This window comes from Amblyomma mixtum, chromosome 2 (assembly GCF_055824585.1).
Source record: "Amblyomma mixtum isolate Tamu chromosome 2, ASM5582458v1, whole genome shotgun sequence".
In the NCBI taxonomy this organism is placed as follows: domain Eukaryota; kingdom Metazoa; phylum Arthropoda; class Arachnida; order Ixodida; family Ixodidae; genus Amblyomma; species Amblyomma mixtum.
The window spans coordinates 50,066,391-50,090,831 of record NC_143013.1 but is presented as its reverse complement, the minus strand read 5'-3'; the positions used below and the strand labels follow the sequence as shown (position 1 = coordinate 50,090,831).

Here is a 24,441-nt window from a genome sequence, read left to right as displayed (position 1 = left end):
CAAAAAGCGCCCGTGTGATGTTAGTGACGTCAAAGAACCGCAGGTGGTCGAAATTATTGTAGCGTGAGCTACACTGGCCGAGGTTGAGCAGTTTTGCGTGGCTCCTGGAGAGCCGTGCTGCGCATGCGCGAGGAGCAAGTGACGTCACTAGGCACAGCTGGCGTGCCTCGCCGCGCGCGCTCGCCTTCCTTTCCTTAAAGGGCCACGGACCACCCCAGCTCAGCAGACACTCTCTACCTCACTTTGAGCGAGCCTCCTCTCCTTCCATTCCCTCCTCGAAATTTTTCTCTCCCGCTCCTCGTCGAGTAGGCTCGGCAAGGCAAAATCACCCCTTCCTTCTCCGGTGTAAGCCGGAGGCGTGGTGTCTGTGGAGTGCGTCACAGGGTGACGTCATGGCCCCGCCTTCAATAGAATTCTTTTCTTGGTTTTTGCATTTTCTCCGCACACTGAACGATCGAGAGGCGCGATCGGCTCGACCACCTAGACTTGTTAGCGAGCGCATCCTTTCATACATCTGTTTGTCATTCCCAGTTAACGAGCCACCTTTTCATTTTCTTTTAGGCCTCCCCACCGTTTCACGAGCGGAGGGGCGGAAGTCGGTTGTGTTCGAAACACACGGCGAAGCGCGGACCCGGCAACCGCCCGTTTGCTTTTCTCCATGCGTGTTTGTGTTCTGTGTGTTTGTGTCTTTTCTCCGCTCCAAAGCATATGTCATTCATTGGAGTCAAGGCGTACGCAAGATGCACGAAAGATAAGCGGTATGTGTGCGGAGCGGTAAAGTGGGCGAGCGAGGGAAAGGCTCTGCTGCACTACTAATTAAAACCTTGTTTTGGGGGGCTCGCATAGAAGAAAAGAAACTGAGAAGGGAGCGCGCACGCAGAGCGTTTCGTGACGGGATCACGGCGGGGGGAGGGGAGGGGAGGGGGGGGCGAGCCAACTCCCTCAGTTTTACTGTTTTTTTACTTTTGTATGGCTAGGGTTCAAGGCTGTCGCCGCACGCTCCCTCCGCAGTTTTTTTTTTTTTTTGTTCCTTCATGCGGGTTTGTAGGCATGAGCCAGAACAGAAGGCGCTGCGGAAAGCGTTGTGCAGACGACGCGACGCCAAGGCTACGCCCAACCTTCTCCCGTCAGTCAGAACGATGCACCAATGGAGTGCCTTTAGCGAAAGTAGCCCCCCCCTGACGTCAGCGGGGTGCAGAGTAGTGGGCCGGGCCCGTTTTTGAAGGAAGGAAAGAACGAACGGGCTTTGATTTGAATTTTCGCAGCTTTTCGGGGCGCGCATGGCTCTAGTATTTTGCAGAGGTTATCTTCGATGCCTCATCTATGCAGTGGGCTTGTTTTTCAAAAATGTCCGGACCCTGGTCAGTGGCCCTTTAAAATGATCGGAGTGTAAAATGTTATCAACGCCAATGAACACAACGAACGCCGACGGCCTATGGCTTCAGCGCCGCGTTTCTGGCACAACGTTGTCAATGCCAACGCATGCAGCGCACTCCTGTAACTACCGCCAGGTGTCCACCGAGATGTGTACACCTCGCCCTCACCTCACGCTACATATATCCTGGCATAGCAGAGCTAAGCCACTGTCAATTTTCCGGAGACCTCTACTACGGAACCCCTTTCTTCTTCTTCTTTCACCCCTCCTTTTATCCCTTCTCTTACGGCGCGGTTCGGGTGCCCACCGAGATATGCCAAATCCTCAAAACCAATTTTCAATCTGTTGCAAAATTCTTACGTTGTACCGACCCCCGCGTTCGTTTTTCGTTATTGGCTGAAGCCGTGGGCGTGACGTCGCTTCAGCCAGGGGAATGGGTGGCAGACTCAAAAATGGAACCGAAGTAGGAAAGAATCATACCGGCCATCACAGGTGTCAGCAGTTTATAAACAGAATTGCACCTATTTCTCTCTCCTTTCAGTCCATCCTTTATCTCTTTCTTAACGGTACGGTTGAGGTGTCCACCGCGAGAGAGAGGGGTAAAGCTTCTGGGAAAGGGAAAATGGTTGTGAGTATAGGAAAGGAACAGGAAAATAGCAGTGGACACCTCAACTGCGCAGTGAGAGAACTGGAGGAAAGCAAAAGTTGTACTATGGAGAAAGGGATTCGCTGTAGGGTCCGTCCGTGTAATGCCTTCAGAGAATCGAACGTGCACTTGCGTTGTGTTCTTCCGCGGTCGCGAGAAGCGGCTGTGACAGCAGCACGTCGCACACACACGAGGTGCTTTCCACGTCCCGAATAAGCGTTCAGTGATCACTGCTTGGACAACCTTTCATCTCTGGTGTTTACGCAGCCCACAGCGGCCACATACAAATTTCGCGCCTGCCGTTAGCACGGCTTCTGGTGTTCAGGTTGGACGGTTGTGTCTGAAATGCTGCTCAGTGAAGCAAGAATTAGGGCAAGTGGTTCACGTTTTACGCTTACTTGTCAACGTTTCTCTCTGCTCCGTGTTTACGTGTGTTGTATGCAGTGTCTTTTCTTCAGTAGTTGTTAAATGTGAGTTGCTCAGTGACATCACTTCGTGGACATAAACCGTCCAACGCTCGTACGCTTACGCAGAAGGGGGAATGGTTTGCAAATCGTTGCGCAAGTCCGTTTGCGCGCTGCTGTGTCGAACGCTGCGCCGGCGTGTGAAACAAGAGGCGTTAATAATCTTTGTCCTTCTTTTCCCCTGTTGGCGCAGGCTTCGGTGAAGCGAGCTTCCCCCGCGCGTGCCCGCAGCCGTGAAGGGGGGCTGGCAGGCGGCCGCGCCATGAACGGCCCCGAAGGGGGCTCGGCTCCTCCCGGGGGGGCCATGGGGCCCTCGCTTTGGCCCCGCCACTCGGTGCCCAAGCGTAAGATGGCTGTCGTGCACGGTCCGCTGGTGCCGCGCAACGCGTCTCCCGGCGAGGAACTGCGGCCCAGGGAGCTGGGCCCTCTGGGACTGGCCGTCGCCGCGCCTGGACCATCCGCGGACCTGGTCTGCGCCAGGGACCCGGCAGCGCCGTCTGGGTAAGTGCAAATAATTGTCCCTCTTAGTGTTACGGTCACAGGGGAGTCAGTTCGAAAGTGGCCGTCCATTTTTCTGCTGCTACTTTGTAGCTCTCGTTTAATGCCATTTTTCGTTCCTACAGGACAGTCGTGCAGTTCTTGAATTCTTCAGAATGCTTTGAGAGTGGTATGTGCCAAACTGCGGGTGTAGTTTGCTGAACTCAGTGAATCATTATAATCCTGCCCAATTCACGACTCATTTTCGTGTCGGTTAGGTGTGCAGTCTTGCGTCATTTCGGGTAGTATTTCCAGAAGACGGGTGGGTTGATCGATTGAACGACTATTATTTGCAGGGACGCCGTTCTTCCGGGCGGACAGTGCCGAGGGACCTCGCCTCGGGACTTCCGCTCCTCGAGGGACCATCGCTCGTCGAGGGACTCGCGAGACCAGCTGCCGCTTAGGATAGACGTGGGGGCTTCCGTCTCCAGAGACTATTTGTCACCTAGTCCTAGCGGCCTCCTTCCCACGAGAGACTCTGCAGTTCCCACCAGGGACGCTACCGCGTTGTCGGCGCGGCTGTCCAGGGACATTACCAGGGGCGACGCGGCGCGTCCCAAGGACGCGACGTCGCCTGTCTGCAACACTGTCATGAGTGCCTCCTCGTGCTCAGCGGCTGTAGTGACCCCAGTGACGCCCCCCGCTGTGACTGGTTGCAGTGGTGATGTGAACATGCCCAGCACCGTGTACGGCTCCAGTCCTGGCCGCAAACTGGAGGACACCTTAGCCGGCCTAAGGCTGGCACCCCCGCGAGAAAGCGTGCTGGTCCGTGGTCCGGGACTGTCCGCGGCCAGGCCACAAGTGACCAGCCCCCAGATCCTCGAGCAGCACATCAGCAAAATCATCTCCGAGAACGCGGCCATCGTAGAGACGCTCGACCCGCTATGGACCAAGCGCTACATGCGCCACAGCAGTTCAGGCAGCAACAGCTCTTCGTCTAGCAGCGTTAGTGGCAGTAGCGGAGATTCGCGGAGTGGAAGTCTAGGCGGTGGTAGCAGTAGTACGCGAAAGTGGAGCCTGGACCCCTCCGTGGTGGGGTCGCGTGGTCGCTCCAACCCGCGGAGGGTTTCCGAGAGCGCCCTAGTGCGAACTTCGTTGTCCCCCTCGACTGCCGTGCCCGCAACTTCGGCGCTCACTGTCCCGACGTCCACCGTCGTCGCCCCGCCACCCGACGCGCCCGACGGCAGCATCATCCGTGACCTTCTCCTGCGGCACCGCGGCGAAGGTGGCGCCGAGGGAGCCTGCCCCAAGTGCGGCATCTGGTTCCGTAGCGCCGCCACACTCGAAGTGCACCTCGAGCACTACTGCAAAGCTCCCAATCCGCCGCCCAAGAAGCGCAAGATATCGGAGCCCGTGCTGTCCTCTCACCACGCGGCCTCTGCGTCCCGATTCCAGTTCCCTCCGGTGTCAACCCGTGCCGCGGACGACATGATGACCGGGCACGTCAACAGCGTGGGCGCCAGTGGTAGCAGTAGGAGCCACAGCGTTTCGTTCCTGCCGGGCCCGCCGGCGGGCGTCGACAAAATGCCCGGGCCTCCGCCGGCGCTGCCTCCCCCCGCGGCGCTCCCACCGCTGCCACCGCTCGTGGCGTCCTCTCCGCCGTCGCTCTCTCCGCCCGTCCTGACGGCCGCCCCTCCGGTCGTTACCGCAGTCCCGACCTCGAGCCTTCTGGCTCCTCCTCTCAGGGCCAACCGGCCCACGTCTTTGGCGCTGGGCGGCGGTGCTTCGACACTAGTGGGCTCCACCCTGGTGAGCCCCGAGACCCCTCGTCCCAAGAAGACCTGCCTGCAGCTCTACATCAACGGCCACGCGTACACCTACTTGGGCCTCAAGTGTTCCACGCGGTCCACCTACTGCTGCATCTACCGGCCCCAGCCCATGTACGTGGCCCAAGAGGCCGCGCCCCCGGGCCTGTCCATGTACTCCGACTGGCGCGTGGTGCCGGTCGCCGAGCCCGTGCCGGGCGTGGCCCACGTGCGGCTGCTGAAGCACTACGACTCGCGACAGTGGCTCCACTCGGGCACGTCCCGCACCACCATGAGCCCATGCGGGGCCGCGGCGCCGCTGGTCACGCACTCCAGCTACTGGCTGTTCCGCAGCCGTGCTCCGCCCAAGGAGGCCAGCCAAGTGAGTATGCCATTTGACCAAGGGCGTCCGCAGAACTTTTTGCAGAGGGGGGAGCGGGAGAGGCAGTAGGTTGGCACCAAAACAGCACGTTGTGCTCTAAATTATGCACGTGAAACAAAAGTTAGAAACAGCAAATTAGTGCTAGGCTTGGAGAACATACATTGGACTTTATTAATGAACAAAGAATTAAACTTAATTAGCAAAATGCAAAAAGTTACAGCTGTGTAGTTGTTTTCTGCTAGTGCATAAAAAATATCTGAAATTCCAAGGGGTGCCCCCCCCCCCCCCCCCCCCCCCCTCCCATCCGGACGCCCATGCATTTGACCCTGATCTCCAAGCGCGGAGACCTTTTAAAGCAGTCATGCTTTTCAGCTTGTTTTCTGCCCATCTGTCAAGTTTCTGTGGAGCATAGACCACTGACCGCTTTCCCAACAAAACCTAGGTCACAGTTAGATCCTCAGTCATGCACAGGTATGTTTTGGCAGGACAAAATCAAAAGGCATCATTTTTCTCATTTCTGCTTATGTTTGAGATGCTGGTTATATTTATTTTGCCATTGGAGGCAGCTCAAATATGTGGCTTGTGGGCTAAACAAGGCGTGAGTGTTTTTCAAGGCTTTTGCCTAAGGGAAATTGGTCAGTGGTTAATGGGTTAGTAATTAAGTCACCGGCCTTCAGTTGGTAGCCGACCTAACTCGAGCCAACGTCTGGAAACAGCAGACCAATTACTGTGTTGGGCAGTAGTTGCAAAATTCAAATTGACCGCTGCCAAACGTCTGGAATAATTGGCCGCCGATGCGTAGGCAAGCAAACAAAAGCTGACACCGGGCCACTGCTGGCCACCAACCACTTAAGGTAGATTTTGAGACAATTGCGCATAATTAGGGCACAGCTGCTGGTTAAAACACTACATGTTATTTCTTTAACGTTTTTATCGTATGTGTTACAGCCGGCAGAAGTTTTTAAAATATACGAAAGCATGACCTGCATGACGTGTGCATGTCATGTAGTCATGGTGCCTGCAAAAATGATGGCTCGTTACATTTGCTTAATGTTTTCAAAAAGACGACAAAGTGGACTATCAAGTTTTTAAAATAGGAGATATCTTCAATGTGATCTGCTCATTTGCGTTTCTCGTTTGTGGCTTCACAGAATCACAATTTAATGAAATAATATTACTTAATATGCAAGGGCCACTGGCTCCAACAGCAGGGTTTTAGATTTGTAGTATAAAAGGTCGCGAAAATTCTTCGTGTTTAATGTCACGATATTCGGTGTACAATGTCACACCACATGTAAGAAAATATGTATAGCCATGAATGATGAAACACAACATACTATGACCTTGTTCTTGTCGAGGCCCCTGAGGCAAGCAGGAATGTGCATGTGCAGAGCAGGAATATGCTCTGAGGTAACATAGAGTGAGAAAGCAAGGTTGTCAGCTGTCTGGAGGCACAAATTGTGTTCAGCACATATGGTGACACTGCTGATATCTGCACACATTTAATGGCTTTGAGTACTCAAAACGTAGTGCCACTATAGGAATGTTCATATGATTTGTAAATGCTCTAACAAATGAATTAATAAAGGTTGTCCGGATGATGTATGAAGTAGGGATTGCTGTTAAACCTTTGCACTAAACATTAAACCTGCTAAACCTTTTGCACTATTGTGAGCTTCTTGGGAAAATAATGTTTTGAGGCAAGAGTCGTAACTTTTTTTTTTATTATTCTGTGGCGCCACATCAAGGGTGAAGGGTTACTGATTTAGGCATTTAGTGCTATGGGCACTGCTCGCAGTTTTCAGTTACTGATTGGGAGTGTGTCGCAAAGGTTATACTCACAATGAAATGGGCTGTAATTCTCTAAAACATTTTAGGTTACGAAAAATGAGAGATGCTATCACAAGGAAAGTTGGTAGCTTAAAATATAATGAGTGATTTAGCGACAAGTAGCAAGTCAATTCCTGAAAATTCAGGGGGGCACTTTGTTGACCTAAAGTGCGGTGAGGCAGAAGCCTTCGTGGTGTTCCTGCTTGTGTCACTGATGCGTTGTTAAAATGTTTGGGTTCGCCTCTAAGAGTGAAACGCAACAGCATCTTGCAACGCTGCCAGGCAGTCCATAGAACGCCATCGCCCGTTCCGTTCTACGCCTTGCTCGTCGGTAAATTGGTTTTTGAGGAAAGAAAATGTACTCTCGTAACGGGTAGGGAGAAAGATGGGAGTGAACGAAGACGCCGTATTCACTAGACGTGCCTTTGTTCATTCCAAACCATCGAACTGGCATGGCGGAGTGGTTAGCATGCTCGTCTCGCACTCCCGAGACCGGGGTTCGATTCCCGAACTCGACCAATTTCCTACTTGGTTTTATTTATTTATCTGGCCTAACTATTGAATTGGGTAATTAATCAATTAACTAAACTCAGCCCCACTTACTTGGAGCATCACTATACAATCCCGTTAATTGGTTTCATGGTTGCTAACCAAAGTAGCCGTTTGAAATTCGCGCACTGTGACGTCACGACCGTTTCGACCAATTGAAAAGCGTGACATTTCTGTCGACAACTTCTGCTTACAACAATGAGGCATTAAAGGCTTCCACCTTAATATCGTAAGTCCCTTGTCCTCACCTTTCTTGACCTTTTGGACTTCAGGGGTGCCTTGAGGGCTCCATTATACCAGAGAAAAAGAAACTCCATTGCCTGGTTACTTTTAGCAAAGTCTGTACACTTTTGTTTGCGTATTGCATGAAACAGGAAGTAGCCAGCGGAACCCTGTTTAATTCAGAAATATTTCGCTGGTTACGCATTTGAAGTATGGCGTTAAAGCACTCTTCGAAGACACAGTTACATTTTATTCTATGCACTGAGTGCGTCCTCAACTACTTCTCTTGGAAGCCGACGAGTGTAGGGAGCTGCATTTCTGCTCCTGAGGTATTTGGCGAACAAGCAAGTTTTACATATAACACAAATAACATCATAGCCAGACAAACAGACAAGCACAAAAATGTGGCTGAGACGCTGCCAACAAGCTAACATGTTGATTTTTTAAAGCTGCAGAATATCAAAGCTTAAAGCGTTTTGTTAAAAGCCTCTGAGCATAATGTGTGCTGATTTCATAAACATGCACTCATACACTGAGCTTACTCAATTGCTCTTGCACATAAGTCATAGGTCATATTTTTCATTTTATGTATAGTATTCAAAAGGTATGCAGGCAGCATCCTTATGGAGAATCATGCATATGTTTAGGATGTGCTCTTAAACATGTAACCAGCTAGCAACCGGCAAGGAGCATTATTTAAAAGCAAGATATGCTTGGTTTGTTTTATGCGTTATTCAAATAAATGCTATTCATGCATGCATTCTTCCCGTCAAGACTGCTCTGGCCTTGTAATGTAGTAGTAAGATGAGCGATGTACCATTGTTGAAATACAATGCCCGATACAACCAGTCGTGGCTAAACTTCATTTTTTCTCTTTGAGTTCTCAGTTTGGCATTGTTGCATTTCCTGAGTCTTGTATTCTTTCTAGTTTTTTGCAAAAAGCCACCGTGCTGCATATTACTTGATGAATGGTACGTTTCTGTCGTGATACAGAACTTGCGAATCTGCTGTGATTCTTGTTGGTTTGCTGACACTTCCAATCTGGTTTGTTTAATTAATTAGTATTAAATGAAATGGCAGTGTCTCATTAATATGGAAATTCTTTGCCTTTTGTTGTATCTTGGAGCTCATCAGTATGTTCGCTCCATCAGTTGTTTTCTTTTTTTGCGTGCTGTTTTCATCAGCTACTCTAGAAGTGTGTGATGAGAGGCTAGTTGGTAAGACATTCTGAAGACATAAAACTACGCAGGAGACAGGACACAGAAAAGATGCAGACAGGATGAGCGTGGACTAACAACTAACTCGTGCTGTCTGCCATCGCTCGTCATCGCTCGCTGCCATCGCTCGTCCTGTCTGCATCTTTTCTGTGTCCTGTCTCCTGCGTAGTTTTATGTCTTCAGAACATCAGCTACTGTTAATAGTTGTGTTTGTTAGCACTATTTGCGGAAACAAATCAAAGCTGTGCCACAATTGCAAAAAAAGTGTTCAGGAATTTTGTGCAGCACAATATCTTGGTCTCAATATCTTGATCATGGTCACAATATGCAGTACAGCGCTTTATGGAAGGAAACACGAGAGCGAATTGCTCCTGTTCAGAGCAGCATGAGACATCTTTTGTATTAGTGAGCTGTCCCACGTCAGATGCAGTGACAGAGGGCACATTGGCAGACCAGCTGTCGTGCTTTTCGTGTGCATACAGCATTCTTCCTGACGCCACCTGTCGCTTTGGTTTTTAACGTTGGTTGCATACTTCGACACCCTCTTCCACATTTGGCTGCACTCTACTTTAACTGCACGCGAAAAATCGTGGAGCTGATTCCCGTCTCGCTCTTATCTGCTGTGAGGTTAGAGAGTCGTGCCAACATGGGGCTGCTATCGGCATGCTCTCGTTGAGATTGGAACGAGGGCCTGAGTTTATCTCAGCTGCCATCACTTGAAAACGTGATACCGCATGCAGTGTTTTCGAAATAATGGTGCTGGCATTTCTCTACGCTTGCAATGTTGCATCAGGAAGCTTTGTCAGCTGACAAACTTTGCCAGCTTTACTCATTTTGACTCAACTTTGCTCTTGTAACAGGTATTTGGCTGCTCTTTATAAGGTCCGGCCTTCGCTGTGGTCACTTTTCTAAAAAGATGGTAATGTCAGCCAACTGCCTGGCAGGTCGCAAACATTTTCTAAGGCTGTAAGGCTGTTGCAATTTTTAGTGTGTGCAATTGTTACAGCTCTTGCCCAACCCTTACCATGGTTTCTTCTTCAAAAAGTTAATAATTTATGCTATGCGAGCTAGTAAAAGCACAGAACCAGTACAGAGAGAGAGGAGTGCATTGGACAAAACTGTATTGAGAAAAAAAATTGAGATTAAACATGAGGGTGTATGATTAGCGCTACATTGAAGGCATTATTTTTTAGTCACTTTCGGTAGGATATGTAGCTTATGTGAATGGTCAAACACATCAGATTGACGAATTATTTCCTTGCACACTTTCGGATTTCCAAGCCGGGACTCAAGCTACATCTGAAGTGCCAGGCTCAGAGTCCTAATCCTCAACTTGCTGATCAAGTTACGCCCACTGCTCTAAATATCATCTAAAAGTTTAGGCTATTTACACTGTCCATACCCCTCGCTGCCAAAAAGCAATGCGTGCGTATCAGCACCCCTGAAACTTCAGTCTTCTCGTAACACCCTGGTCGTGTTCAAATTTTCGAAACAAGTAAGCAGCTAGTGTCATCTGGCATGAAAACTACTGTCTCAAAATTAGCAGCCCAGCGCCTGGAACAATTTTGTTCATGTGCATTCAAAGCCGCTATTTTAAAGTGAGGAAGGTGAATTGCCATTTTTGGGAGCGAATCGGTTAAGATGAAATTGAAGGGACTATAAAAATTTGTTTACCTTATTAGGAGTGTTGTCTCTCGCACTTCTACCAAGTGGACACAAAAAAGTTTTCGAAGTAGACAGCTCCAACACTTACCATCTTCCCAGAAGGAGTGCAAGCATGGCAGATATGTCTAATGTCTGTTAAATGGAAACAGTAATTGAAATGGCTTTGTATAGTGAAGGTGATTGCGAAATAACTGTTTATTGCTCTACGCATTAGTATAAACAATGCAAGTGTTTGGCGTAAGTTGGAAATGGTGTAGTGGTCTTCAGCAGTGACTGCTTCTTCTCTGTCTTATTGTTTTTCGTCTTCCCTTTGGCCACAAGTGCTCTGAGTGTTGTCGGCTGGCTGGCTGCAGGCTACCTTTCAGGTGCCCCATCATTGCACTTGATTGAGAATGAAAATTTGTCTTGAGAAAAGAGGTTGACGTAGTAACTGTCTCACATGTCTCGGTGGACACCCGAACTGCGCCGTAAAGGAGCAGGAAGGAGTGAAAGAAGAAAGGAACAAAGAGGTGGAGGAACAAGGAGGTAGTGGAGGTCTCCGGAATAATTTCGACCACCTAGGAATCATTAATGTGCACTGACATCGCACAGCACACAGGCGCCTTTTGCATTTCACTTCCATCAAAATGCGGCCACCGTGGGTGGGTTCAAACCCGGGTACACCGGCTTAGTAGACAAGCGCCTTAACCACTGAGCCACTGTGGCGGGTCCCTGCCTTGATTGGCTTCGGCAAACTTTGTAAGGTTAGGAACATCGAGGTGCCGCAAGCATCACAGATACAAATTTCACAGGCCGCACTGCAGTGACCTCCAACTAAACCTTTTTTTCTTTGTTTTGAAGTTTGCTACATTGTGTGAACTTGCCGCAGCCCGCACCTTGCTGGCTTGCTTTCTTTCGCTATGTCCTTCTGTTGGTAGCCATGGAACAAAAACAGAATAGCTTGCCAAGTTTCTTTGCTTCTGAAACTCACTTTCGTGGTTTCCACGCTTTCTGTGCAGTCCACAGCCATGGAGTCGGATGCCAGTGCTGCTTCTCCTAAAACCAGCGTGCAGGAGCCAGTGCCTTCGTCGGAGGCTCCAGTGGTGATGGAGCCGTTGGAGTCTGTTCCAGTCACTAATGTGGCCACTGCCGAGCATACTCAGGTCAGCAGTCTTGAAACGTCATCATCATCAGCCTGACTATGCCCACTGCAGGGCAAAGGCCTCCCCATGTCTCTCCAATTAACCCTGTCCTTTGTCAGTTGCCGCCACTGTATCCCCGCAAACTTCTTAATCTCATCCGCCCACCTAACTTTCTGCCGTCCCCTGCTATGTTTGCTTTCTCTTGGAATCCACTCTGTTACCCTTAAAGGGCAACTGACCACCCCAGCTCAGCAGACACTCTCTACCTCTCTTTCAGCGAGCCTCCTCTCCTTCCATTCCCTCCTCGAAATTCTTCTCTCCCGCTCCTCGTCGAGTAGGCTCGGCAAGGCAAAATCACCCCTTCGTTCTCCGGTGTAAGCCGGAGGCGTGGTGTCTGTGGAGTGCGTCACAGGGCGACGTCATGGCCCCGCCTTCAATAGAATTCTTTTCTTGGTTTTTGCATTTTCTCCGCACACTGAACGATCGAGAGGCGCGATCGGCTCGACCACCTAGACTTGTTAGCGAGCGCATCCTTTCATACATCTGTTTGTCATTCCCAGTTAACGAGCCACCTTTTCATTTTCTTTTAGGCCTCCCCACCGTTTCACGAGCGGAGGGGCGAAAGTCGGTTGTGTTCGAAACACACGGCGAAGCGCGGACCCGGCAACCGCCCGTTTGCTTTTCTCCATGCGTGTTTGTGTTCTGTGTGTTTGTGTCTTTTCTCCGCTCCAAAGCATATGTCATTCATTGGAGTCAAGGCGTACGCAAGATGCACGAAAGATAAGCGGTATGTGTGCGGAGCGGTAAAGTGGGCGAGCGAGGGAAAGGCTCTGCTGCACTACTAATTAAAACCTTGTTTTGGGGGGCTCGCATAGAAGAAAAGAAACTGAGAAGGGAGCGCGCACGCAGAGCGTCTCGTGACGTGATCACGGCGGGGGGGGGGGGGGGGGGGGGGGGCGAACCAACTCCCTCAGTTTTACTATTTTTTTACTTTTTATGGCTAGGGTTCAAGGCTGTCGCCGCACGCTCCCTCCGCAGTTTTTTTTTTTTTTTTTTGTTCCTTCATGCGGGTTTGTAGGCATGAGCCAGAACAGAAGGCGCTGCGGAAAGCCTTGTGCAGACGACGCGACGCCAAGGCTACGCCCAACCTTCTCCCGTCAGTCAGAACGATGCACCAATGGAGTGCCTTTAGCGAAAGTAGCCCCCCTTGACGTCAGCGGGGTGCAGAGTAGTGGGCCGGGCCCGTTTTTGAAGGAAGGAAAGAACGAACGGGCTTTGATTTGAATTTTCGCAGCTTTTCGGGGCGCGCATGGCTCTAATATTTTGCAGAGGTTATCTTCGATGCCTCATCTATGCAGTGGGCTTGTTTTTCAAAAATGTCCGGACCCTGGTCCGTGGCCCTTTAAGGACCAGCGGTTATCTTGCCTTCGCATTACATGCCCTGCCCAAGCCCATTTTTTCCTCTTGACTTCGACTAGGATGTCATTAACCCGCGTTTGTTCCGTCACCCACTCCGCCCTCTTCCGATCTCTTAGGGTTACACCTATCATTTTCCTTTCCATAGCTCGCTGCGTTGTTCTTAACTTAAGCTGAACCTTCTTTGTTAGCCTCCACGTTTCTGCCCCATAGGTGAGTACCGGTAGGATACAGCTGTTGTATACTTTTCTCTTCAGGGATATTGGTAAGCTACCATTCATGATCTTGAAACACTATTACCTTTCACAGCAAGAGCTGTTAGTGCCTCAGTTCCTTAGACTGTGGTCTTGTCATTGTCGTCGTTAGCTATCTTCCCTTCCGTCACTGCTACGTGTAACACGCCTCGCTTCGCACCTTGTGGCCACTGGCAATGACAGACTGCCCTGGTGTTGAACAAGCGTTACATTGCCTTGCGAGCACATTGGAGATCACACTCATGAGGCTGCATATCATTTCTGTAGAAAACTTCTAGGAACCTGTTTGTTCTTTTCCACTTTACTTTGGTCATAATTGGCAGTTTTGCTATGATTTTTGCACGACCATCCTGTGGTTATGACGTGTGGCAATAATTATAAGTGTTTTCTGCTGAAGTGCCAGGAAAGGAATGTTATTGAGGTAAATAACTTCCTGTTGGGTGCGAGTGATTTCGCTAAAGAAAAAAATTCCTGTCTTTACTACAGCACTTATTAACGCGACAGCGTTAAGGGCCCCGTGTCACAGAAAAGCCGGTGTCGTCATCGGCGGCGGCGGCGCTGGCCGTGAGCGAAAATTCCCATAAGCAATAATAAATAAAACCGAGTAGGAAATTGGTCTAATTGGGGAATCGAACCAGGGCCTCCGGAGTGCGAGATGAGCACGCTAACCACTCTGCCACGCCAGCTTTTTTTTATGTCTATTGACTGTTTTGACAGAAACTCCACCACGCCAGCTCCTTGGTTTGGAATGAATGCAGGCGCATCTAGTCTAGTGAATAGGGTGTCTTCGTTCACTCCCAACTTCCTCCCTTCCCTTCTGAGGCGGTTCAGGTGTCCACTGAGATATGCAAGACAGATACATTTCCTTTCCTCAAAAACCAATTTACCAATGAGCAAGGCGCACAGCCGAATGGGCGATGGCGTTCTGTGGACTCCCTGGCAGCATTGCAAGCTGCTGTCGCATTCCACTCTTAAAGGCGAAGCTTAAGCATTCTCCAAATTTTTATGACCAATATGCAGCCTTGATTTTACTTTTGCCTCAAATTGTTCAGCAGTGCATATAATTAATGTTCTCGTGATGTATAGTGGAGCAATACTCTGAAAGCTAACGAAACAAATTGTTGTTTGCAGGCGTAGTTGTGGACTGAAATTGCAGTCTTCATGAGGCAGCTTAATAACACGCAAAATTTTTACCTTGCAGGTGGTGCAGTCAGTTGTGCCTTCGGTACCAGTTCCAGCCATGCCCCAGGTAATGGCCGCAGTGGTTAACTTGGCTAGAGGCAGCCAGCTGTCTCACAGTGTCGGCATGTATTGTGACTTAACACTTAACCGCAAATACAGGTGGCTCCAGTATGGAGGGAAATGGTCAGCTGGCTTGCACGACAGATTCTGTTGTTAAGTATGTATATCGCTGTTAAAAGTGTCTCATCAGCATTATCCGTCCACAGGAAAAACTGTTTGAAAGTAAAGGAAAAAGTGGACTTTACACTCTTACCTGTGGAACAATCTTGGGCGAATGCAGATAACGTGTTCCCTTTCATATGTTGGAGCACTGCATGTACATTCGTTTTGTCTTCTTGTACCTGTATATATTTTCCGTTTCACAGCATGTTCGCATCAGAGTGGAAGCTATGAGGGCAAGCTGACAGCTTCCATAACTGTACCAGTTTCATGCATTTGTGAGTCATCGACACAAGTTACAAAACTGGCTGCTTGCGCCTGTAGCTTCCACTTTATTACTTACCTGTGGGGCCGACCATATAGTGCCAGCTGTTTTTATAGTGCCAGCTGTTACTGGCTTCAGCAGTCTACTCTAACGATATGGAACCAGAACTTTGAAAAATGCTGCATTTCTTATACCTATATTTTCACATGCAGTTTGCTCAGTGTACATCAGATTTTGTGCATTTTACACCTGCTGTGTCTGAGCAGAACAGATGTTGTGTTGGGACTATTTTGAGAAAAATGCACAGTAATGCAGAAATCATTCTTCATTGCTTATATTCAAACAGATGTTTTCCAGGAGAGTAAGGAAACTTCTAATTGCTTTGAATTTTATTAGTTTATGGGGATTAACGTCCCAAAGTGACTCGGGCTACTAGGGACGTTGTAGTGAAGGGCTCTAAAAATTTCAATCACCTGGGATTCTTTAACGTGCAATGGCATCGCGCAGTACACGGGCCTGTAGAATTTTGCCTTCATCGAAATTTGACTGCCGTGGTTGGGATCGAAATGCCTTTTTCAGGTCAGCAGTCGAGTGGCATAACCACTGAGCCACTGTGGCGGCTCTTTGAACTTATTGGATACTTACTCAATATTTTATGGTACAGTACTTTGTGACTCGTAACCAGCATGGCGGAAGAGAGTTGTTTGTTGTCATCTTGTAGTGCAACTGGAAATTTTTTTTTGTCACTTGTTAGGCGGCGCCACTGCTGCCTCCAACACTAGCGCCACCACCAGTGCCTCCTGCTGCACCAGTTCCAGCTGCTACCTCATCTGAGGGGCCTGGCAGTCCAATGGAAACTGAGTCAGTTGCAGCACCAAAGGAAGACGCCACGCCCGCACCTGCAGATGAGAGCAGGAACGGAACCAGTGGGAGCCCCAAACGTGTTCGCATCTTTGAAGGGGGCTTCAAGTCCAACGAGGCCTACACGTATGTGCGCGGCCGCGGGCGTGGCAAGTATGTTTGTGAGGAGTGTGGCATCCGGTGTAAGAAGCCGTCAATGCTGAAGAAGCACATCCGGACGCATACGGACCTGCGTCCCTTCTCATGTCATCACTGCTGCTTTGCCTTTAAGACCAAGGGCAACCTAACCAAGCACATGAAGTCCAAGGCACACCACAAGAAGTGCACTGAGCTGGGGATTCTTCCCGTGCCCACCACGGTGGATGATTCCACCCAGGTGGACCCAGACACCCTTGCACGGCAGGTCAGTGATGTGCTTGCTTGCAGTTTTGCTGCTGTGTCATGTAGATGTGCGCTGCTGCAGCTGCGTTTATGCCTCTGCAAGGGCCTTTTCTTATTGTCTATCTCAGCAATGTGCATTGCTGTCAATGTCATTGCAGGAGCAGCAGCAGCGGGAGCGGCCTGCCTCTGAGGACGATGAGGAGGAAGAAGAGGAGGAGGAAGAGGAGGAGGACGATGATGATGAGGAGGAGGAAGAAGAGGAAGAGGAGGAGGATGATGAAGGTGCCCCCATTGGCCTGCTGTCTGTGGTAGCACCGCCACCTCAACCTATGCCCAGGTGGGTTCGCAAGACTTGTATGTGTGCTTGATCTTGCGAGTTGTGGTGTCTTTTTGCCTTGCGTATGTTTGTGGAGATGTGTGAAGAATCATTGGTGAGTGAATGCTATGGCACTATTACAGCAGACCTTACTGAAGTAAAAGGCATTGCTTGGCTAGAATTGTTTTTTCCTTCATGTGCAATTATATGTCTTGCATGAGATTGTACAAGAAGGACTTCTTTGGGGCCACATGACTTTAGCTGTCAACTTAAAGTGCATTAAGTAACTTGAAGTGTGAGCTGGAAACTAGATGCAACAGCATGCTCCCTTCCAGGCATGTTGTTTTTTTAAGCAACCACTGTGTGAAAAGTGGCATATATTGGCTGCCTTGTGGAGGAAAGAACCATCTGGCCAGCTTTTTGTTCATTATCATCTCTGCCGTGCTGGCATGCTCAAGGCTTGGCTTCACCTCCTGTTGCAGTGGCCTGCCTCCACCAAGTGTCTCCTGCAGCATCCCAGTGATCACCCTGACTGGCCCACCCGACAGTGCATCCCCACTCACGCATCCCCCTGCCACAGTGATGGCAGCCACCTGTCAGGTTTCCGAAGAGCAGGAAGCTGCACGCAGCCTGCTGCACCTGTCTGCGCACGTTCCAGACACCTCGTGGCCCTCCGAAGGAGCTCCAGCAATGCCACCCACGTCGAGGGCATCGCCCATTTCTGCCTCGGCTGGACCTACCACCAGCCTGATGGTCGGGCCAGCTGCATATGTCGGAGTCGGTTCTTCCGGCAACCCTGGAACTTCCGCCGAGCTCACCCCTCCGGAACCAGGCTCTTGGCCCCAGGGTGGGCTTCCTTGGCTGGGCAGTCCTCCTGCAGGCCACAGGCCACGCTCTTTCTCCATGGAAATGCATGAGCGGGCCGCCGGCATCGCCGAAGCCGAGCCGACCCGGCGCTACTCCATGTCGTCGCTTGGCCGACATCCTGACGAGGGTCCCATGGACCTCAGCACGGCCAGGCAGCGACGCCTGGAGATCCTCCCGGGTGGCTTTGTCTCTGGTCACAACGTCCGGTCCTACGCCCGGGAGGGCGGGCTTCTGGGAGCATGCCTAGAGCTTGGAGGCACCGCCCCACCCCTTCCTCAAGGGCATGTACCGGCGGCTGCTGGCACAAGCAGTGAATCGGGAGGCACCAGCAGTGGCTGTGGTGGTGCAGGCGGCGAGGAAGGCCGCTGCGGCATATGCCACAAGAGCTTCGCACGGGCCAGCCAGCTGCGGATGCACGTCAACATCCACTACTTTGAGAGGCCGTTCAGGTGTGAGGCCTGCGCCGTGTCCTTCCGGACGAGGGGCCACCTGCAGAAGCATCGGCGCTCCGTGGGGCACTACAACCGGCTCAACATGAACCTGGCGTTTGGAGCACCCTCGGCCGACAACCCGCGCCCGTTCAAGTGCGCCGACTGCCAGATAGCCTTTCGCATCCACGGCCATTTGGCCAAGCACCTGCGCTCAAAGATGCACATTCTGAAACTGGAGTGCCTGGGGAAGCTCCCCTTCGGCATGTACGCCGAGATGGAACGCTCTGGTGTGAACCTCAATGAAATCGACACCTCGGACTGTGACAACTCGCTGGAGAGCCTTCAGGTGAGCCAGCCACTGGTTCCCGCTGTCTCCATTTTAGCACCGATTGTTGCCAGCGAGCTAGAATGCACAGGAGCAGTGGGGAACCACCTCTGTACAAGCAAGTGATGTTGCACAGAGACGCAGTGCCAGCAGAGGCACATTGCACTGGGAACATTTAATGGTGTAGAGTACAAGCTTCCTGATTTGCATTTTGCGTGGGGTGATAACAAAACATACCCTCAGGTATGCCTTGTGCGCTGGAAAAAATGTGGCAATTCATTTCTTGTGATAAAAATTAGCATTGTCAAAGATGCAGCAAGTTGCATAAATGGCTAGCTAAAACAACGCCTGCTGCATAAACGAGACTTGTTCCTTACAGCGAGGTTCACAAATGTGAAATGGCTCTGTTTGTGAGTTTTAATGTGGTATCGTTAAGGAGCTCGTGTCGCTGAAAATCCAGCGTTGTTGTCGGCATCGTCATCGTTGACCGTGAGCAAAAAAATCTCCGAAAAGTTCCCTGAGCAGCAGCCTAGTAGGCTGGTGGCCCATCTAGGTCACGTGACCTTGCAGCGGCATCACAACCTGCCCACTGGATTGTTAGCGAACTACCCACCGTGGCAGTTAAATTAATGATTGGTCGCTCGGGAAGAGCAACCTGGATCGCACAAGGCCCACCAGTGGCACCACCTACCATCCCCGGGGCAGTGGCGCATCGGTTAGCCGCTGCACCACTGCGCAAGAAGTGGTATGAGGACTCCCGGAGATCTGTGAATGTAATGTAGAGAAGGACTAATTCTGCACAATACCCTTAAGGCGGTGCTTAAGTTTTTTTGAAGATGCTTGCAACAGCTTTGGTAGCCTTGAGAGAAGCAACTAGATGGTTAAACTTGCATGCTAGCTGCACAGCGTGTGCTTAATGGCTGCTGCCTCCCTCCCATGCCCATACAAGAGGCTCAAGTGACATGCATGCAGGTGATGGCGCAGAAGTTGTACCAGGGTGGCGAGCCTGTGGCGTCGCCCCTGGATGCCGCCATGGACGACATCAGCCCACTGAGAGGCGAGGCCAGCCCCCCTCAGGTCGTCGAAGGTCCGCCCCCAACTTGCTGGGAGAGTGGGGCCCTGCGGCCCTGCCCACTCTGTGGCCGCCTCCTCAAGAGTGCCAAGTCGCTGCAGGTGCACTTGCACTGCGACCATCCATCGGGGGCGGGGCTTCAGCCAGACGAAGAGGGCGGGGCTCCAGAAGTCCCACCCCCTGCTCTCGCCACACCATGGCCCTGCTCCATCTGCCAGAAAGTGTTCCCATCGCAGGCGCTACTTCAGCAGGTTGGTGATTGTGCATCTTCGGGGGTGGATTTGTGGGCCACACTTTGAAGGGTCACTGAAGAAGCGTAGCAATTGTTGGGCCATTTGGAGCATGATAAGTGGAAAACCAGCGGAAGTGACGCGTACACAAGGAGGAGAAGTACACAGGAACAACGCTGGAAACACAACTGAATTATTCTTTACTTGGTGAATCGCCACAAACAGAACAGGGCGCACATGCACGAGATCAACCACAAACGCTATCAAAACAACAAGAAAAAAATTGATTAAGCAACGGAAGATTGCATGTGGCAACGTATGTCCCATTCATGAAACTATACTCTTTTGCCATGAATCTGACAGAGCTGTCGCTGATGCATTCAGTTCCTAACTGCTTGATTTTGAAGGCTTCTAAGATTTCTCGTTTTATCTGCGTTTTACCACGGCCAATGATTCTGACATTATGGAACAGAGGGGTGTAGTCTTTGCAGTGGTTGCAATGTCTTGGCACATTCTCTATGTTGCCTGGCTGCAACGAAATGCGGTGCTGCATCATACGCTCATTGACGCATTGACCTGTTTGACCTATGTTGGCCTTGCCACAGGACAGTGGAAGCGAGTAAACAACATCGGTTGTGCACTTGGTGAACATTCTCTGGTACTTGACATCACATTTCTTTTTTGTGCTAATTTTAGAGATACGAGAACAAAGTGACGACAGTTTGGTGGGTGCAGAAAAGACAACCTTAACACTGTATTTTATGGCTACCTTTTTAACGTTATGTGAGACTTCATGCAGGTATGGCATTAGAAAAGGTCAGTTGGCGGGGTGGGGGGCTGTCCTATTCGCACAATGCATTTCTTGATCTTCATTTAACTGTGGAGTTAAGCACATTTTTCCCGTGAGAAGTTTCGTCCTTGAAGGGATACTCCCCCTAACTTTAACTGTCTCACGAAGCCGGCCTCCACTTCTACTTGATTGGTCATGCTTAGCATTTTGGTGAGAAGGGGGTTGGGATGAGAAAAAAGGCTGAGTAACATCTTGAAGCGTACAGCGCAATCAGACACACATAGTAAAAGAGTTTTATTTCTATGACATCATGTCTAAATAGTCTTCGTGCCATGATGCGAAATGATATCAGATTAACACACATAACGAGAATAAGCATAATTAAAAGCCCTGGAAAAGAACGACACAGTGTTTACGCTTCCTCTGTGAGTGATATTTGTGTTAGAGTATAATGCAAGGCGTGTCCCCCTTCACTGCAAGGGGTGGACCCAGGTTTTGAAAGGATGAAAAAAGCAAAAAATATTTTCAGTACTCGGTCACCTCCACTCAGGTCCACAAGTGTCATGTTATTTCATGTTTTTAGGCACAGTATGACCTTGATTGTCTAGTGTACAACTGGCATAGTGTGTGAAAGGGAGGGTGCACCTTCAAACCAACAGCCAAAGGACCTTAGCTCAAGAGTGAGCAGTAATCCTTCAACCATTTGCTTAAAGGGACACTGAGGAGAAATTGAAGTTGGCTTGTATCGACAGAATACCAGCTCCTGATTACAAAAACGCCACTCATACTGACAACAAAGCTCTTGTAACATAGAAAAGAGCAAGAACCAAAATACAGGTATCGCCGCCACAGGCCAAACTTGCAAGTACAAGCGTGATGACGTCATAGGACAAAACATTGTTGCTAGAACCAATAGTTCTAGCAACACTGGGACACGAAAAGCCACGAAGCACTGAGGCGCAGCCTATGCATGCGCAGCCTATGCATGCGCAAATCTCCTTCACGTCGCCAGATGGCGCCACATACCTGGCAGCTACGCGCGCGCCTGCAGCATCGGGACCAATCAGCGCCTGCTCACTGGCGGTAGGCGGGCTCCCGGTCTTCTGCTAATGGTAACAAGGTACACGGTATGCTAAAGGTGTCTATTTGCGAGAACTTCATTGACGACTTCAAGAACGGGAGCCGTCGTAATTCTGGCAAAACGGCGGTGCAAACGTAAACGAAGCGACAGTAGCGACGGCCGCAATAGTCTATAGATGCCTTCAACGTGCAGCCGGCGGTAGCTTTCTTTTCGGCTGCTGCTAGGCCGCACTGCTGGCCACCAGAAATCACGGAGTCTGCGTTACGTCATGTACACGTCATGTTTCACGTCACTTAGTCCTGTGTCGTCATAAGAGAGTCTCAGGTTTGAATCAGAGCGGCGGGAAAAACTTTTTCAACTTCAAATCCAAATTTCTTAGAAATAAATGCATCTTTCGCTGCCGGCCAAGTGGCACAAATGCCATGAAATGCCGAACTATCGGATTCTGCTTTAAAAAAAATATCAATAGAGCTCTCCTCACTGTGCTTTTAAAGTCCGATTCTTGTTTGAGATATTTCCCTATTCTTCCTTTTTCTCGCAGCACTTTGTGTCACACACCCAACCGAGGCCATATGTGTGCGACCAATGTGATGCGGGCTTCACGTCGGCTCTCTTGCTGGCCAACCACGTCGCAAACAGCCACCCTGCGGCCGACAACATCCTACCACCACGAGTGCCACTTGTCCAGAGCCCCGTCCTGTCCACCGTCTGAACGTGCTGCATCCAAAGCGCTCGTGTCAGATCAGTAAGACAGCAGATGGGCGACTGCTGACCAGCCATGGCTCATCCTTCGCCCACACAGTGCACGCTCAACACCAAGCTACGGAAGTGAATGCTAAGTGGTAGTGGCAGGTGGTGCCAGCCAGCACAGCAGCTCCACCTTCTGGTGATGCCACTTGCAGTGGCCCCTGGTGGCATAAGAGTGCGGTACGGAGCAGACGGATATGCAGAGTCGCCACAGTCACCGCCCTCTTTGTCAACCTCTTCATATCGCCCCGCTGCATGCACTGACAAGCCTTCAGCAGCAGTCCCAAGTTCTACTGTACAGCACATTTTTTTGTCGTTGTGCGTTGTCGTTCCATTATGGACAGGGTATGAAACGGGAAAGCGGTCTGAAAATGGAGTCAGTGGTGCTGCTGCACGATTGCATTGCGAAGGCGAAGGCAGGCAGCAGAGCTCGCTTTCCCGAATGCTCCCTGGCAGGATGCATGTGCACCCTGGCACTTATCATTCACGTTGCTCCCTCACCACTTCCTCACAGCTGCATTGCTAGCTGGGTGCTCGTCGGCAGTGTTCTCTCTGCTGCCTCAAGGCAACTCGTGAAAGAGGTACGTGCACAACCGCAACCCAGCTCAGCATTGGTCTTTTGTCAACTGGTGGCATGACCAATTAGTGGCATGACCAGTTGGTGGCATGACCGGTTGGCTGCATGTCATGGGCAATGCATCACACGTCATGTGTGAGGGTTCTACTAAGTGCCAGCAAGTCATCATAAGTGACGTGGGAGCTGTGTCGTCTTGATTCATCACGCAACCTGTTGACCACTGGACATTTGCCTTTTAGCGCAAGTGCCTCTGCTGCAGTGGTGTTTTGGAGTGGTATGTCAAGGCAGGGCAAAAGTTTTTTGCCTATGGCCGGGGTCGAGTGCTTTGTAAATGAAGTGCATCAAAAGGGCTCATTCTCTGGGAGGGCTCTGTGCACAGGACTGGAAGAACCTGCGCACTTTCCTTGGGCGTTCTCCTGCAAGAGTAATTTCTTGCCTTGTTTCTGTATGTGCTGTCAAGTGCATACTTAGCTTGTGTTGTCGGCAGGAGAAGTGCTTCAACACATGAAATTCTGACCCCAGTTTGTTCGTTAAGCACTTCTGCCCAAGAGCACATGTGGCCACTGTAATGTAACATGGTAATTCATGCCCACTTTCTACATTTGTTTTCCAATATTTTTTTTAACATGGGAAGTTTGCCCAATATCTTAATGTGTTGCATCAACACGGAACTATTGCCGTTAATAACGGACAGTGTTTTTTTTTTTTGTTTCTTTGCGGCGTGCCATTGAGACTTTTTCATCCCGGCACGAGGATATGCGGGCATGCATGTTTTTTTTTTTTTTTCCGGTGTTGCCGACCAGCCCGGCCCCGTACACTTTTTGGTGCAATGCGCAGACGATGCTTTGCGCCTGGACTCTCAGTTTTACACTAGTCTCTCGGTGTGGTGTGACCCCAGAGCGCGGTTATGTTCTTTTAAAACCCTGCGGGCCACCACCGCCTCCATGTACACGGTGTTGTCGCGGTTTTTGTTTGTTCACTTGTTTTCTCGCGAGGAAAAGTTCTGTTGAGTGGAGAGAAGTTTCTTTGTTGTGTGCAGCCCCCCCCCCCCCCCCTGATTTTATTTTCATGCATCATGTCCTCTCAGACCACTATGGTCTTTTGTTGTTGTATCCTGGTTATCGATATTCGTTGCATTTTTCTCGCTGTATGTAGGCCCTCTTTCCTCCGCTTCAGTTGTTCCATAGTTTCACCAATCTCCACCCAGCTTTGCCCCAAACTGTGTGAAGCTGGCTTTTCAGGCAGGGAAGGCACTCGTGGGCTGCTGCAGTAGATGTGTACAGTTGTTGCATGGTGTGTTGAGCTCTTGCAAGTCACTGCCGTTGCAAGTGCTAGGTGTTAGCCTGTGTAGTGCAGTGAGATGTTGGCTCCTGGTTTGTACCTTTGCAAAGAGCTGCTGATGTTCATGTCTGGTTTGGTATTTTTGTGCACTGCATCGGAGGTGTTGTGATTTTACCATGTGCAGCCAGTAGTTTCGACAGAATTTCTGAACTGACTGAGTTGCTGCCCCTGCCCACCCAGCCGAACCTTCATACATGTATCAGAGCAGTGTTTCTAGTTTCAATTCTGGAGAGCAGAGTCAACTGTTCCCTCGTGGTTCTCTAGGTTTGAATGCCCAGATGGCCACTCGAGTTGTTGATTCGCGGCTGTCATTCTCTCTTAGCATACAGCTCA

General features: G+C 50.2%; 1 protein-coding gene across 4 annotated transcripts in view; it reads left to right on the top strand.

Moving 5' to 3' along the window:
- Positions 1-23,803, top strand: part of LOC149359308 (uncharacterized) — a 95,932-nt gene extending 72,129 nt beyond the window's left edge. For 3 of the 4 annotated variants that reach the window (XM_089571571.1, XM_089571569.1, XM_089571567.1), the window contains exons 2-10: positions 2,679-2,986; positions 3,319-5,149; positions 11,631-11,774; positions 14,625-14,672; positions 15,844-16,353; positions 16,490-16,668; positions 17,130-18,291; positions 19,243-19,593; positions 21,985-23,803. In XM_089571571.1, coding sequence (XP_089427697.1) covers positions 2,748-2,986; positions 3,319-5,149; positions 11,631-11,774; positions 14,625-14,672; positions 15,844-16,353; positions 16,490-16,668; positions 17,130-18,291; positions 19,243-19,593; positions 21,985-22,155 — 4,635 coding nt within the window. In that variant the 5' untranslated portion in view covers positions 2,679-2,747 and the 3' untranslated portion in view covers positions 22,156-23,803. Of the gene's footprint in view, positions 1-1,410; positions 2,394-2,678; positions 2,987-3,318; positions 5,150-11,630; positions 11,775-14,624; positions 14,673-15,843; positions 16,354-16,489; positions 16,669-17,129; positions 18,292-19,242; positions 19,594-21,984 lie in introns of those variants that run through there. The other variant, XM_089571570.1, reaches the window with a different exon arrangement.
- The last annotated feature ends 638 nt before the right edge of the window (positions 23,804-24,441 follow it).